The following is a 15,418-nucleotide window of genomic DNA, read 5'->3' on the forward strand; positions in this document are numbered from 1 at the left end:
AATTTACAAATTAATTAATTTTTTTTTTTTTTTTAAACTACAATGCCCATCAGTAAAGCGCACTTTCTGATTGACGGTTGGCCTATCCAATCACAGAATCTGGAATATTCAGACTACCGCAATGGGCGGGGCTTTCTGTCACAAGAATGGAGGCGATCGGCGGGCAAACGTTTGACTACACGTTTTGAAATGTTATTTCCCACGGACATTTTTCAGTTTTTCGATATCCATTGCCGCGGATGGTGGCAGGGGACGCACAAACGGACGTACGGCTCGCTCGAGCAGAAAGCGACGAGCACACGAGGGATTGTCCAACGAGAGTAAATGAGAGGTAGGGGAAAGAAGGGCCCGCCGTGGTAGCCGGAGAGCTGCGGGGAAAAGTGGGTAGCGCCGCCTGACGGACCGCCCGACGAACCGGGGAGCCTCTGTCAGGAAACCGCGGTGCCGACAAAAACAGGTCTGCAGTATCGGAGGGAGCGCCGCCAACAGCTCTCCATATGCCATCACACACTGTAAACAAAGATATGAATCTCATTCGTGCTGTAATCAGACAATGATTTGATAGCTCGTGCTTGAGCAGAGGTCGTGTCGTTGGTCGACAAGAGGCCTTTCATTTAGCTGACGGCTGAAAAACTGCAATGTTTGTCACCCGGGTTTGTTTTATAATGCGTGTGTGAATGCTCCTGGTTCTTATTTTTTTATATATATATACATGTATGTATGTATGGATTATATATGCAACGTTGCTGTTTGCGATGTGCGAGGAAAACACTGACCCCATATTTGAAATGATTTGATTGCTGCTGAAAATGTGCAGATATTAGGTATTACATGTTGTCATTTTATTTTTATTTTTTTTGGGGGGTGGTTTCCTACAGGCGTGCTCTTATACTGGCCCCTCGGATGAGAAAAGTTGTCTGCATCCACAGCTGTGAAGTTACAGTTTAACACTTCCTCACACACCTTTTTTTTTTTTTTTTTTTTTAATGACACTCAATCAGCCAACCTAAAGACAGCACATAGACATTGCTACAATGGAGGAGGAGCAGCAGCAGCAGGAGGAGGCAGAGGGCATGTACGTGGAGCACCAGTACATGTGCAGCGAGTGCCACCAGCTCTTCAACACACTCGAGGATGTGCTGATCCACCAGCAGATCCACACGGGTCAGGAAGGGGAAGGCGAGGCGACCATCCAGGGTGTGCCGGAGATTGGCCAGTGCCAGCAGTACCAGTGTTTGGAGTGTGGGAGCCTCCTGGTGAACTCGGAGGAGCTGCTGCAGCATCAGGAGATGCACATGAGGGAGGCCGGGATGGAGATGGAGCAGCGAGGTGAACGACTTGTGACTTATTTTGATCACGCAATTTTCTCACCTGCGACGGAAAATTACAACACCGACCGTTTGTGTTTATGACCGTCCTCCAGAGCTGTGCGAGGTCATGGAGACGGAGGACGCCGGATCAGAGGCTCAGGTGTCGGGACCGGTTCAGTACCAGTGCCTCGACTGCCTGGCTCTGTTTGACTCGCCCGAGACCTGGTTGGAGCACCGGCGGACCCACAGCAGGAGCAGCACACACAGCAACACTGAGACCACCGTAAGGGCGCCGACACGCACCAACACACTACCGAAGGGATAAACAGTGTTCAGCAGACCTGTGTGACATTATTAAGTGCTAAGGTTCAAGCCTTTTTCTTATTGTCACAATTAATAGTAATATAATGAATGTCTAAGCTTATCTGTGACTGTATTAGTTTCCCGTAATATTTTTTTTGCAAATCCAAAAGTAAGCTTTCAGTGAAGTCTGGCTTTTGATGACACTTCTAAAATCTCACAACCGTTTCTGACTCTACATTCGTCACATTCAGGTCACTGTAGATTGCATTCACACATCACGGAAGTGAAATATTTACCTCCGTGACTGATTGGTTTGTGGAGACCAGTAGAGACGGGTTTGCTGTGACTGAACTGTAATTCCAGAAAATACTAGTTTGGAATCGACATCCCGTCTCCAAAATGTATTAAATGAAATCAGAGTGACAGGGTTCTAAAACTTCTTGTTTAATTTCTGTGGAAATCCGTTAGTTCAAATAACTTCAGTAACTTGTGGTTTTGTGCCCCTGCAACAGGAGTATGTTCTGCAGCCGGATGGCACAGTCACTCCACTGAACAGTATACAGAACTACGTGCTGAGTGAGCAGCAGGCTGGGGAGATCTTGGCACAGGTACTTTGATTTTAACACCAAAACAGATTCATAGATGTGAAAATAGTTTTTTGTTTGTTTTTTTTTTTTAATTTTTTTTGGACCCTCCTGTGTGTTTTCCAGGTACTTTCCCAACAACAACAACAACAACAACAGCAGCTGCAGCAGCAGAAACGTCAGTGTGCCTCTAAACCTACTGCATCCACCCTGATGCCTGCTGTGACTCCGACTCCAGGCTCCGCCACCATGCACCTGCAGATTCTTACAGCTCAAGCTCTGGCAGACAACTCCCCCGCTCCCAGCCAGCGTCGCTCCAAAATGCCTCCTCTGTTGCCTTCCATGGGCCGAAGCTCTCCGGCAAAGTTGGAGAACGGCGTCCAGAGACTGCAGTTAAGGCTGGCGCCCAGCATCTATGATGAGACTCAGCAGCAGCAGCCAACAGAGGTGGTGGTCATCCACCCCTACGAATGCTCAGAATGCTCCCTTCTCTTCCAGACCCCAGAGGACTTCCTGCAACACCAGGGAGAGCACTTCCTGGGTCAGGACAAGGAGAGCGGAGAGCCAGGAGTCATGAGTGGCTTCGAGGAGGTGCGCGGGAGGGAAGAGAGTGCGGAGAAGGCTGAGGACTTAAGGATCAGAGTAGCAGAGAAGAAAGTGTCGGTCTGGGTCAAACCCCAGCAGTGTGAGCTCTGCAACCGCACCTTCACCTCAGTCAACCGGCTGGCTACTCACAAACGTGTGCACGAGCAGGGCACGCACGAATGTCCCGAGTGCGGTAAGATGTTCAAGAAAACGGCATCTCTGCAGACGCACATGCGCTCGCACTCGGGCGTGGCCCGGTATCTGTGCGTGGACTGCGGTAATGGCTTCACCACGGAGATGACTCTCATCCTGCACAGGTAAAGGCTCGGTAGCACCACTGCAGCTGTTCGGTTTAGATTTTTTTTTTTTCTTTCTTTTTCTGACTGTCATCTTTTCCTCCTGGGTTCTTGCAGGAAGTCCCACACTGCTGACCCCCTTCACAAGTGTCAGTTCTGCAACAAAACCTTCACCAACATGACCAAGTACCTCTACCACCGTCGAACCCACCTCAGCCGCGAGGCGTCCGCCACACCCGCCCCCTCCTCCGTGGTAGGAGAATAATCGTGTGCCCTTCCTGACTGCCTCCACAATATCATGTCATGTTTGACCTCTGCCAGTTGTCTTCTCCAGGTGTCGGCTCCAAGAAGAGCGTCCGTCTCTGCTCTTGCCATCCTGCAGAGATCGAGAGAGAAGAGGAATTACTGCAGCGATGAGGCGAATATGGACTTGCTGGCCCCTCTCACCGAGGAAGACATGGAGAACTTAGGGGGTCCAAAACAATGTTCTCAGAGCAAAATGGAAGGAGACGCAGTGGGTAAGGAAGGGGATGACGGCAACATGGAGGTGCCCGCCCCGCATGAAGGAAACGCCGATGAACCTCAGCAGGTGGACGACGCGGCTGGCTCAGCTTCAAACCCTGCTCCCCTGGACGGTACAGAAGTCACGTCCGGCCCCGCCGACTCGGCAGAAGCTGCCTCAGCGTCGTCGTCCGACAAGGGGCCTTTTTCTTGCCGTTCATGCCCTAAAACATTTCCCTCCCAGCTGCAGCTGTTACACCATCGACGCAAGTCTCATGTCCCCGAGCGCAGCTTTGTTTGCGGCATCTGCGGGAAGTCCTTCAAGAAGCAGATCCACGTGCGGAACCACATTCGTACGCACACCGGCGAGAGGCCCTTCCAGTGTTCTGACTGTGGCAAAACCTTCTCGTCCCTGGCGAATCTGATGAGGCACAACCTCATCCATTCCGGCGTGCGCCCGTACCGCTGCGACGTGTGCCACCGCTCCTTCTCCCAGTCGTCCAACCTTCGTCAGCACAGCCTGCTGCACTCGAACGCTGCAACGCTGAGCTGCCCCGACTGCCCCGCCACCTTCCGCTGGCCCACCAAGTTGGCAGCCCATCGCTACACCCAACATCCGGGAGCTCCAGCCCCGTTCCCCTGCTCTCACTGCGAGGCCGGCTTCCTGACGAGAAGGCAACGAGACGGCCATTGTCTGGAGCAGCACCCCACGATGGTGCAGGCTGGCACGGAGACCCCCGACCAGGCAGAGCCGGGCAGAGATCCGAGCTCGGAGCCCTCCACCTCGACAACCGCAGGGACGGAATCGGGGGATTCGGCTGGTCTGGTGAAGGGGGGCCTGGATTGCAACATTTGTGGGAAAAAGCTCAATTCTCCTGCCAATCTGCGGCTTCACAGACTGAGCCACTTCGCCTTAGGCCCCGTGCGGCCACGCTGCGCCCCGGGGAAGCGGCCGAAAGCTCACCAGTGCCCCGTCTGCGGCAAGCTGTTTGTGTCGTCCTCCGGAGTCGCGCTGCACCAGCGGGTCCACACCGGCGAGCGCCCGTTCCCCTGCCAAGTGTGCGGAAAGCGCTTCCGCCAGAACACGCACCTGCGAGAGCACCTGCGCACGCACTCGGGCGAGCGGCCGTTTCGCTGCGAGACGTGCGGGAAGGGATTCATCCAGAGCATGCACCTGGCCGAGCACCGTCGGACGCACACGGGCGAACGGCCGCACGCGTGCCCCCTCTGCGGCAAAGCCTTCAAGACCTTCTCCAACCTGAGGAACCATAAAAAGACCCACGCGAGGCAGCAGAAGCAAGACGAGGAGGCTGCTGCCCAGGCGGCGCTGGAGACCGGCTCCGCCGTGACGGTGGCGGACGCGTCTGCAGTGGAACTAGCAAACGGGCAGCCGCAGCTCATCCAGATCCAAACATCGGATCTACAGCAGGTGAGAAAGGATCTCCAAGTTTTTTTTCTATTCCAGAATATTTAGGACTCTGAAAATAAACTCTTGTATTAAATTTTTTTTAATTAATTTTTTTTAATGATAATATAAGCATGTAGAATATACATATGCGCACATTACAGAGCAAGAACACAACAAACCAGTAAGGTTTTACTAACAAATAACACATTTAATACATCAGGTGGGAATTCAAAAAGTGAAACAACCAAGATTTACTCCCAAGTTCCAGTTGGTCCAACTTCGAAGATCATAATGGTCGACTGTGTAAATGAATTATTTATAAAAAAAAAACAAAAAACATCATAACCAGTAGAAGGGCAGCTCTTCAGTGAACTTTTTAAAGCAGAGTTGTGATACAACCGATCATGGATGCTGACATATCGATGAGGAGGTCGCAAGCGAGCACAACGGCTCATTTGTCTTCCGTCAGAATCAGGACTAGAGATCCGCTGACGAGGAACGAGGGTAGACGGTTTGTCCCGTGTCCTCATCCGGTGTCGTTTATTTTGACTCAGGGCACACCGACGATCATGTGCAATGAGTTCGGCGAGACCATCGCCATCATCGAGACGAGCGAAGGCGGTGCGCTGCCTCTGGAGCAAGCCCTGGAGATCTACCACACAGCTCTGGAGAACACGCTCGCCGTGGACGGACTGCAGCTCCTCTGAGGACGACTTCAAGTCAACCAAAGACCGAATTTATTCCCTAGATGTCACCGAATTGATCAGAACAATGCTCGTCTTAATCCCGGCTGGAACAAACGCTAATTGACTACTGTGAGTTGGAGTATTCAGTTCTGAGTATTGAAATTGTACGATTACCGTGATCATTTTCATGACACGGATGTGATTTTTTTTAATTTTATTTTCCGTTTAAAAATTCCAATAAAGCTTTTGTAAATAGGTGAACTCAATAAATGTTTTTCTAAGATCATCAGTGTTTGAGCATGGTGTCATTCAACACATACAAACTCGCACGCGAGGTGCGATTCAAGACGGTCCCTTTTGCAAACAAACGAAGCACGGGACTTTAGTGAGTCATTTCCCCCCCCCAAGTTATGTCTCTTGATCAACATCCGCACCCGAGTAACGTGTTTTTGTGACCAGTGATATGCAAACATTAGCGATCATTTCATTTAATGTTCTCAAAACTTGAGACCGCAAAAAAAAAAAAAAAAAAAAAATGTTGCGTCAAACTCTGGACATTGTCCACCGAGACACGTGGAAAGGCTTCAAAAAGCCTCCCAACAATGAAGCGATGAGCCCGGAGAGGTGTTGCGAGTGTTGTTCGCGCTTCAAGACGAGTCACTGTCCCAACACTGAAAAAGACGAATCGGGTCAGGAGCGGAAGCAGATGTTTTCTTTGACGGGTTGTGCGCCGTGAATTCGTCTTACGGGGTCAGACTGTGACGTCAGAGGGGAAAAGATTCGGTACAAACGACCTGAACTGTGGTGCGACGGCACTTTGGTTCTATGAGATGACGAGGCACCTGTTGCTGCGTACGCAAAACACAGTTCCCACCCATATACAGTTTTTGATTGATAATTGGTGCATTTCTGTTCACCTCGCACCGAGAAACAAACTCCGCAGAGACGGTGTTTACTAAATCTGCATGAGCTATCCTTCTGTTGAAAAGGGGGCTGGACAAGAAATTCGCTCAGATATCAGCCGTAGAAGCACTCCGTGTGTCTGCTTAAGGAAAACCCACTTTTCACATTGCCAGTGATAAAATCACTTTATTTGAACACCTATTTTTTTTATTTGCATACTGAAAGATACAGATACAAACTTAAATTATTAATATAAATTCCTCTTTTGCATACTGGAACAGCAAAACAAGGAGTAAAACACAAAAACATTAATAGCAATTTTATTGTTTTTTTCCTCGTCATGTGTTTTACCTTCAGTAATGGTGTCTTCAAAGTCAACATATGTTCAATGATAGGTTTTTCCTTATCAATAATATAATGAGTCTACTGACTCTACAGTAATTATTTACAACACAACCAAGTCTTGCACAAAGACACAACCTGTATTATATCCTACCAGCTTCTCTATGATTCGTTACCCTCCCGTCACTTCCCCCGGTTTTCTCTCCGCCCGTCTAAAAAAAAAAAGAGGTCTGGAGAGAGCAATAAAGTGACAAAGGGAGGAAGGAAGGGAGGAAAGAGATGGAAGAAGGAGATGTACAAGTGTGGTGGCTATAGAATCAAACTTAGCGAAGGAGAGAGAGAGAAAGGCGTACAAGGGCTGTCTAAAAACATACTGCTTATTACTTTTGAAAGGATATAAAGGTCCACGCTGTGTCTGTATTCCTCTTTAAAATGAGCGATAAAAATAACTGCACCGCAGGTCCTTGCTGAGGTGAGGCCAGTCAAGGGAAGACTACAATGGAGGAACTGTACAGGTGTGGAGCAGCATCTCTAACCTGCCTCCAAAATGATATAGAAAATAAACTAGTACAAGAAATAAACAGCTGGCAGAAATGAAGGAAACATCCGCCGGCAATAAAAACAGAAAACAGGACCGTGGTTCACTGCAATGATAAGAGGAGTAATAATAATAATAATAACCATAGGAATAGTACAACAACAAACTGAATATGACAATGTTAAATACAAATCAAATCCTTTAAAAAAAAAAAAAAAAAAAAAAAGTTAATAAAACTGCTTGGCAATAGAGGATTAAGGTCTTATGAGCCTGACCTCTACAACTAAGAGCCAGGATGTGCCCAGTGACTGTGACCCACTTCCTTCCTTCATGGCAAGCGAATGAGAGGCACAGGAATGCTTGGTTCCTACCTACTGGCATGTGCTAGGGTCAGTCGCAAGAAGGGAGGACTCGGCCAGTCAGGTAATTGCAGGAATGATGGCACTGCCAGAAGTCCACTTAAGTTTCAGTCAGATTGTTTATTTATTTATTTTATTTTTTTCAGTCCCTCCCGGTCGACCTCCCCTGAAGGTCTGCAGGTGAGGAAAAAGATATTTTTCAGGTGCACTGCAATGACTTCTCTCGTCAAATCAAATCGTTTCCGGCTGTTGAGGGCCCAGCCCCCGAAAGTCAGCAGAAACGAAGCACGAGCTCACAACAGTACAGTACAGGTTGTTCCTCGAGCAGATACTTACTGCTTTCACTCCTCTAAAACTATTAAAAACAACGATTATCAAAACATATAATGTCCTCTTTTAAAACTGCTGACTTTTCACCGTCTCTGAACGAATTAATCGGGTTCCTCCGTCCAAAACGAGAACCCTTTCTTCTTCAAGGCAAATGAGTGCAGCTGTACACAATGGTCCTTCGTTCACTGGCATCAATGGGAGCTTTCTCCAAGGTGGTTAATACAGAGTGCTAATTCAAGTGTGGAAATGAAGAGTTTGCAGGGTGTGTGTGTGTGTGTGTGTGTGTACTGTAAATGTGGTAGTTTTTGTGCCACTGGTTTTTCAAAATGTCCTCTTTTTTTTTGGTGCAAAGGTCACAAATTACAGCATTGCATACAAACATCTCTCACTCTCAAAGGTTGGCTGCTGAGGATGGAAAGAAATCTGACCAGAGAAGAGTGAAGAGTAGGAATAAGTGGGAAGCGTGAAAGCGTGACGGGGGTGGAAAGGTCAGCAGACACTGATTGGTCAATCTTAACTTGACAGCATCCCTCATCTAGAAGAGTCATGCGAATCACGGGGATCCTCGGGGCTCGCTTCTGTCCCTTGTTCCGTGTCTTCGTCCTGCAGGTCTCCGCCTCCTCTCCCAGATCCCTCCCCTGGCTGGAAGCCAGAAGGTCCAGGGAGGGAGCTGGCTAAGTCAGAGGGGCCTAAACCCGAGACGTCAGAGGGAGCAGCTGTCTGCATGATCTTCTGCCGCACCTCCCTGATCTTCAGCTGCAGACACACCTTAGTGGGAAATATGTCGGAGTATCTCGTCTGGAAGGCTGCGGTGGCCTGAGCTGGAAGTAGGATAACAAAATCCAAGAATTGGTTGTTGGAAACACATTCTGAAAATGTTATTTATGTATATGGTGTGTGTGTGTGTGTGTGTGTGTGTGTGTGTGTGTGTGTTACCTGATGGGAAGAAGCCCTGCTCCTGGAACAGCTGCATGACCAGAGCTCTCCTCTGGTCCAGAGTTCGTCTCAGGGAGGAGTACGGCACCTTTTCAAACTCCAGTTCTGCCAGGATGTCTTCTCCATCCGGGGCTGAAAAAGGAAGAAGAGCGGTCGAGTCTTTAGCAAAGCAACATACAATAATCACCATCTTTGTTTTTCCTGCTTGATTCCACCTTTCAGGGGAAAAAAAAAAAACCACAGCAGAACTCGGAGCCCTCACAGTAAAACATTCTCCAAGCCAGTGACGCATATCTGACTCATAAAGTATTTGATCTTGAGTATCTTATTTCTACTGGATCTCACAACATTTAAAATTCTGGTTCAACTACTGTTCCAAAAGTAATACAAAATGTCCTTGCTGCCAAAAACCTCAGTCAAGATGCCTACTTAACATTATTTCCCAGCATCATCTCTTGTAATGTTTGTATTTTGGCGAATAAAACTGAATAAGAACTTTGTAATGAATCATATTCGGTCCAGCATTTTAAAGTGGATAATAATTGTTCTGTTTCTTATTGTTTTTATTCATGAAAATAAGCACTTTTGAAAATACATATGGTTCTCAACGAGGCCAGAATAATTAAAATGAAACCAACTGTGGAGAAGGCACGTTTAAGGATAAAACCCTTGAGACAAAGTGTTTTATTTTGGAGGTCATTAAGACACAAAGGATGAAAAAAGTACAATGACAGCAAAGAGCAATTTAATGAAGAACACAGAAACATACAGAAAAGAGCCACAAAGCTCTGGTTACGCTTCTGCAGCCCTGCATCACCGAGAACTAACAAATAACGGACCAGAAGCAAACTATAAATTATAATTTTCCATTTCCTCTTGCTTTTCTGAGTGCATTACCTGCTCTGTCGAAGGTGAAGATGTCTCCCTCACACTTAGCGGCACTTTTAGGAGTGTTGGGCTCAGAGCTGCAGCTGGAGCGCCGCCGACTTTTCCTCTTTGGAGAGACTTGATCGTCAGTGGCTGAGTCCAAATCTAAAAGCACACAGGTAATGAATTTAAAACCTAGTCCACAGAGAGATTTACATAAAATGGCCATTCATTCAAATGATTTTAATGTTGAATAACACAAATAACACTAACTAATACTGTACCGCAAACAATGACACTGCAACAATGATCAGCATTACGTCCTAGCGCAGCTATTTCAGTCACTGCATCTACCCTGCAGATACCGGTCTAAAGGGATTTAGTCAGTGTATCTTAAAATCCTTCGAGACCTGTTGAGTTCTTCCTCTTGCGGCGATAGCTGCCCAGGATGGCGCGAGGCGAAGTGGCCAGACTCTGCAGGGTGGGCGAAGGCAAAACCTCCTCAGGCCGAAACTCTGGCAGCTCGGCGAAGCGTTCCTCAAAATACACCTCTGACAACACCCTGCCAGTCCAACACACGGACACACACAGAATACACAGTATATATACACTGTCCATCAATAGTTCCTACACTAAAGATTCTCAGAGGCATCAACTCACTTGTCCACAGAGTCAAAGGTCTTCTTTAGTGGCGGTGGGCGGGCTTTGACCTTTTTGGGCGTAGGACCGTCTTTGTCACTCTGTGGAGGCGGCAGGGCGGGTTCTGTGGCTGACGGAGGGGGGAGAGGAGAGGAGGGGAGGGACTCCTTCCACCCAGCCTGCACAGAAAAGGTCAACACAGGCATTTTTTAAAAGAACACACAGGTACTGTATGTGAACAGCTGGGTGGTTTATTCTTGTTGTGTTTGAGCTGAAAGCCAGTGTGCGATGTTCCTCTCACCTCTTTGGTGGTTGTGCTTTCCCTGTTCCTGGTGTCAAAGGGGTCTGCAGCACTGGAGCCCTCCAGGGGTCGGTCAAAGGACGGCGGCTCCTCAGTGGGATGTGTTGATGGAGACCCTGTTTGCCCCGCCGGCTCAGGATCAAAGGAGAAGTGACTGTTGGCTGCAGCTTCCCGCTCCTTCTCCCTTTCTCTCTCCCTCTCTCTCTCCCTTTCTCTCTCCCTTTCCCTTTCCCTTTCTCTCTCCCTCTCTCTCTCCCTTTCCCTTTCTCTCTCCCGTTCCCTTTCTCTCTCCCTTTCCCTCTCTCGCTCCCTCTCCCTGTCTTTGTCCCGCTCTCTCTCCTTCCCTCTGCCTCCTCCATCATAGCTGCCCACGGGGATGTTAGCCACTGTTGCCTTCACCTTCTGAGGGAGCCTGACTGGAAGCTGGGTTAGCTTTGGTGTACCTGGTGTGCTGCCTGTAAAACAGAAAGATGAAAAAAAAAAAAAAAAAAGATTTAATATCAATGAAATTATTCACTACAAAGCTTACAAATGTATTCTCGGATGAAAACAGTGCGAGCAGTGGTACCAGGTGTTTGGATCTGAAGGGGAGGACTGCAGGGCCGCATGGACACGGCTGAGCCACTGGGAGGTGCCGCTGAGCTGCTACTGCTGGCAGTCTGCCTCTCGAGCTGTCTGTCCGAATGTGTCAGCAGTTCTGCATGCCTCTCGGCCTGCCTGTCACTTTGACGATCCGCAGGTCTGTCTGGGGGCAGGTGCCTCTCGGCCTGTCTGTCTGGGTGGGGCTGCGGATGTGGGTGCATGAGGGTGGTGGAGGTTGTGTGTTTGGGCAGGATGTGAGGGGACGCGCTGGAAGGGCTGGAGACGGAGTAAACCACGTTGGGGGGCACCGCTGCCATAGAGACCACTCCTGTTGCCATGGTGACGCTAGGGGAAGGAGGGTAGATGGCAGTGACTATCTGGCCCCCGGAGCCTGAAGCAGGGGTTGAGGTGGAGGGCTGTGGAGACTGAGCTGTGGCCAGGAGCGGTGGCTGACCTGGATGAAGGAGAACAGGGGCCCAATAGGCCAAATATTCTGTCATTGTCATTGTGATAATTCACAACAATTTCACTTGAATAAATAAAAAAAATTCGAACAAATTAGTGATACAGTCGCTCGACATTCAAGCTTTGTCCCCGTTTGATTAAAATAGGCACTATATCAATAATTACTGATCACCGAAGATTTTGTAAGGACAGACGTTGGTTTATGTATTCAAGCTTTTACAAATTACAAACGTGGATAATGAGGTTGAAGGGTCAGAAATTATATTAAACTGTAGGCTTGTTTTTTCAGCATTAATCGTGTTTTATGGTGGAAACACGTGCAAGTTCATTTAAGGTATAAAATGGATTGTTCTGGGGTTGTTTCTTAGGGCATTTTACCCTCAGTCGAGTTGAATTTTAAAATGGCATTTTAAAATAAAAACTAATGAGTGTGGACGTAGCCTAAGAGCAGTAGCTGTTTTCAGCTTTGTGTGCGCATCTTCCAGCTAATTGAATGTGTTTTATCAAACTAAAGAAGTAGGGGAATACGGATAATCAACCCAGGAAGAGACACTTAATTCTGAAGCTTATCAGAGAAGAAAAAGTTAAATTAAAAATCCCAAAATTTGGGTTAAAACCTAGAAATTAGTACCAACAACTGCATAAAATAGAACTACTTGAGTCAGGTCTTCATAGTGGGTACAGTCAAGAAGAGAGTAGGATAAAAACTAAAGTCTGTCAAACACGAATCCCAAAACATTCACTTCAACGATGGACACCATTTTTCCAACAGTGATGCCTGACAAGAGAGATTTGGATTTGAACAAATAATTAGAGGGCTGCTATTCAACACTGTTGTTGTTCCTACGGCCTGCTCCAGACAAAACAGACTTGGTGTCTGAAGAGTAGAATCTATGAATTAATCTCTCCGGAGCACTGACCTGCAATCAGTGGCTGAACCAGCGTCTGTCCAGGTGGTGCGATGGCTGTGAACCCCAGTGTTGCTAGGGGCGATGGAACATATGCAGATCCAGGCACTGGCATTGCTTGCTGGATGGGGGAAGAGCCTGTTGTCGTGGAGACCAGAGTGGATGGGACCCCTGGAGTGGACTGGACATAGGTGATCCTGGACGGGAGGAGCAAAAACAGGTGAAGTGATTAGCGGAGAAAAATATCAGGAGTAGAAAAAACAATTTTAAATGAAGGAGGCAAAGAGAGACAGAGGAAGGGACAATTACATTTTTGTAATAAAAAAAAAAATGTCAGGAAAGGTGTAATGGTGGTGACAGACAGTGTTACAGTACAATAGTGAGGCAGAGAGAGAACGTAGGGAACAGAGACATGATTAGATGGGAAGAGGAAGACAAAAAGAGAAGTGCTGCAGTGAGGGTCAGTTGGTGAGTTTACATCACCGCAAGTAGCACTAGATGACTGATCCTGTGTGTGTGTGTGTGTGTGTGTGTGTGTGTGTGTGTGTAGCTGAGAGGTAGTGTGGGGGTGGCAGGCAGAGGCAACTTGGGCCACCAGCAGCATGACTAACACATCCAGAATAGAGCTGTACTCTTACAGCTGCCCCCCGACTGGAATTTTGGTCTCTCGCATTGTCTCCTCGCTATGCTTTAGGAAATCTGGGCTTACCAGCCATAAGAAACAATATAGCTTTTATTCATTTTCGACAATATATTTTAATAACAACACTTGTCAAAGAGTATATCAGTTGGAGAAATTGAACCCTATTAAACCCCTCGAACCCCGAGCAGTTTTTGCTCCAGTCACATTTTTCCTGTCGTTTTTCAACGCACCAGCGAGTCCTGTACCTCCAAGAAACGGCGCAATCATGGCTAAAAGTAGGGAGGACTCACAAATGTTTTTTATGTCATAAATCATACAAATTGAAAAAATTGAAAAAAGAAGGAAAATATGAATACATCTTTCCAAGTGCCCACAAGTGTTACCAATATTGGAAAAAAGGGGATGTGGGCTCCACATGCTACATATTGAATTATTTACATTTTCTCCTTTGTGCTCCAGCTTGCAGTGCAGTCGAATCTTCGCTGAATTTTGGTCACGTGATTGTTGGTCTCAGCTGAGTCATTCAAGGCTTCTCAGTTACGCTGGAGATCACAGAGTTTCTTTTTCTTCTTTTATTTTTAACAGCCTGGATCGTGCAGCGGTTTATTTACATCAACATTTTAAATATCACTATTCTAAGCTTTGATTTGGTTATTTATCCTGATGGATGCATCTGGTGCACATTATTAGAATATTATAAAAAATATTATATTATGCATTAGTTTTGTATTTTTGTTGTTGTTTCTAGCTACGACAAATGGTGTAAATTTGTGAAAGAAAAAAAGATTTGCCCTTTGTGGAGTTCAAAGGGTTAATCACCCAAAGAGCCCACTTGAAATAAAATAGTCTTATTTAAAATCATAATAAGCATAAACTGGTCCATTTGGAAAGGCATTTAATTCAGTTCACAACTACTGAATAAACCTTTTATCATCATTTTAGGCTGTCGAAAATCGGTCTCAATTACAGAAACGCTCAGGCTGACCGTTACGGACCCGAGGAGTGAGGGAGCTCTGAGGTCAGGTCGGAAAATGAACAGGATTCTACATACAGTAATGAAAAATAACATTTATTTTGCCATTGATAGCTTATCATTACGGCTTGATTGCAGACAATTTAAAGAGCCAGCAGCAGCTTGGACCCCGCTTCAATGACCTCACTAGTGGTTGTGGTAAATTTAATTTATTAGTTAGGAGGTAAAACTTTTGTTAACAGTCTGACGGCACTGAAACTGTTCCTGTTAGGTTAGAAATAGAAGTTCTGACTGACAGTTAATTCCTCATATTGCTCACATGATGTGTACTTTGCAGATAAAGCATTTACTGATTTTTCCATTTTTTTTTAAGTCACTGGAATGAAAAAAAAAATTCAAAACTGGAGCAAACTGTGGTCAGTGGCATTTTCCAAAGGAGATTTTTTTTTTTTCCTTTTGTTGCCTCGTACTGCTAGATAAAACAAATCTTCAACGACAACAAGACATCTTTAAAAATATTCTCACCTGAAATGAGAAAGGATCACAAAGAACATCTGTTCTTAGTATTATCTTCTTAATTTGTCTCATTCACGGTATTTCATTCAAAAAAAGGTTTATTGCTTGAGTTTTCTTGTGTATGCGGAATTACAATTAGATATGCATGTTAACATTTTTACCCACCTGTCGTAACAATGCAGCACAAATCAAACATTCAGTCAAGTCATTTGGATCCTAACTTTTTGTGTTTTGAAGGGATTCAATTTTTTTAATGAATTTTCCTTCCAGTTGATCCAAATTAAGCAGAAAAACAGAAAAGCAATATTTTATTTACAGTGAAGGGAAGTGAATGTCTGAAAGATATTTGTCTCACGTAGTTGAAATAGGTTGCTTCGCAGTATATTACAGAAAAGCATTAAACTTCTAATTTCAAGTTTAAAACATGCTGTATCTGTTCTCTT

The 15,418-nt window shown here is 46.3% G+C and overlaps 2 protein-coding genes across 7 annotated transcripts in view; one reads left to right on the forward strand and one right to left on the reverse strand.

Moving 5' to 3' along the window:
- Positions 1–108: 108 nt before the first annotated feature.
- On the forward strand, positions 109–5,959 carry znf526 (zinc finger protein 526). 3 transcript variants are annotated; one of them, XM_069142388.1, is made up of 8 exons: positions 109–512; positions 1,002–1,329; positions 1,424–1,593; positions 2,126–2,221; positions 2,324–3,099; positions 3,196–3,331; positions 3,413–5,008; positions 5,542–5,959. In XM_069142388.1, exons 2-8 carry the CDS (start codon positions 1,035–1,037, stop codon positions 5,692–5,694), a joined length of 3,222 nt encoding a protein of 1,073 aa, XP_068998489.1. In that variant the 5' UTR covers positions 109–512; positions 1,002–1,034; the 3' UTR covers positions 5,695–5,959. The 3 variants fall into 3 exon arrangements, with proteins under 3 accessions (XP_068998489.1, XP_068998490.1, XP_068998488.1); XM_069142389.1 differs by having other exon boundaries at positions 109–457; XM_069142387.1 differs by having other exon boundaries at positions 109–331.
- A 787-nt stretch (positions 5,960–6,746) lies between these two features.
- cicb (capicua transcriptional repressor b) overlaps positions 6,747–15,418 on the reverse strand; it is a 37,576-nt gene continuing 28,904 nt past the window's right edge. For 2 of the 4 annotated variants that reach the window (XM_069142385.1, XM_069142383.1), the window contains 8 exons: positions 12,856–13,040; positions 11,457–11,924; positions 10,889–11,343; positions 10,608–10,766; positions 10,359–10,518; positions 9,979–10,113; positions 9,082–9,213; positions 6,747–8,966 (listed from right to left, as the gene is read on the reverse strand). In XM_069142385.1, coding sequence (XP_068998486.1) covers positions 8,677–8,966; positions 9,082–9,213; positions 9,979–10,113; positions 10,359–10,518; positions 10,608–10,766; positions 10,889–11,343; positions 11,457–11,924; positions 12,856–13,040 — 1,984 coding nt within the window. In that variant the 3' untranslated portion in view covers positions 6,747–8,676. The remainder of the gene's footprint in view (positions 8,967–9,081; positions 9,214–9,978; positions 10,114–10,358; positions 10,519–10,607; positions 10,767–10,888; positions 11,344–11,456; positions 11,925–12,855; positions 13,041–15,418) is intronic. The other 2 variants (XM_069142384.1, XM_069142386.1) reach the window with 2 other exon arrangements.

This window comes from Embiotoca jacksoni, unplaced genomic scaffold, assembly GCF_022577435.1.
Source record: "Embiotoca jacksoni isolate LCO1_2020_lvr unplaced genomic scaffold, fEmbJac1.0.p SCAF_11, whole genome shotgun sequence".
NCBI classification, from domain to species: domain Eukaryota; kingdom Metazoa; phylum Chordata; class Actinopteri; family Embiotocidae; genus Embiotoca; species Embiotoca jacksoni.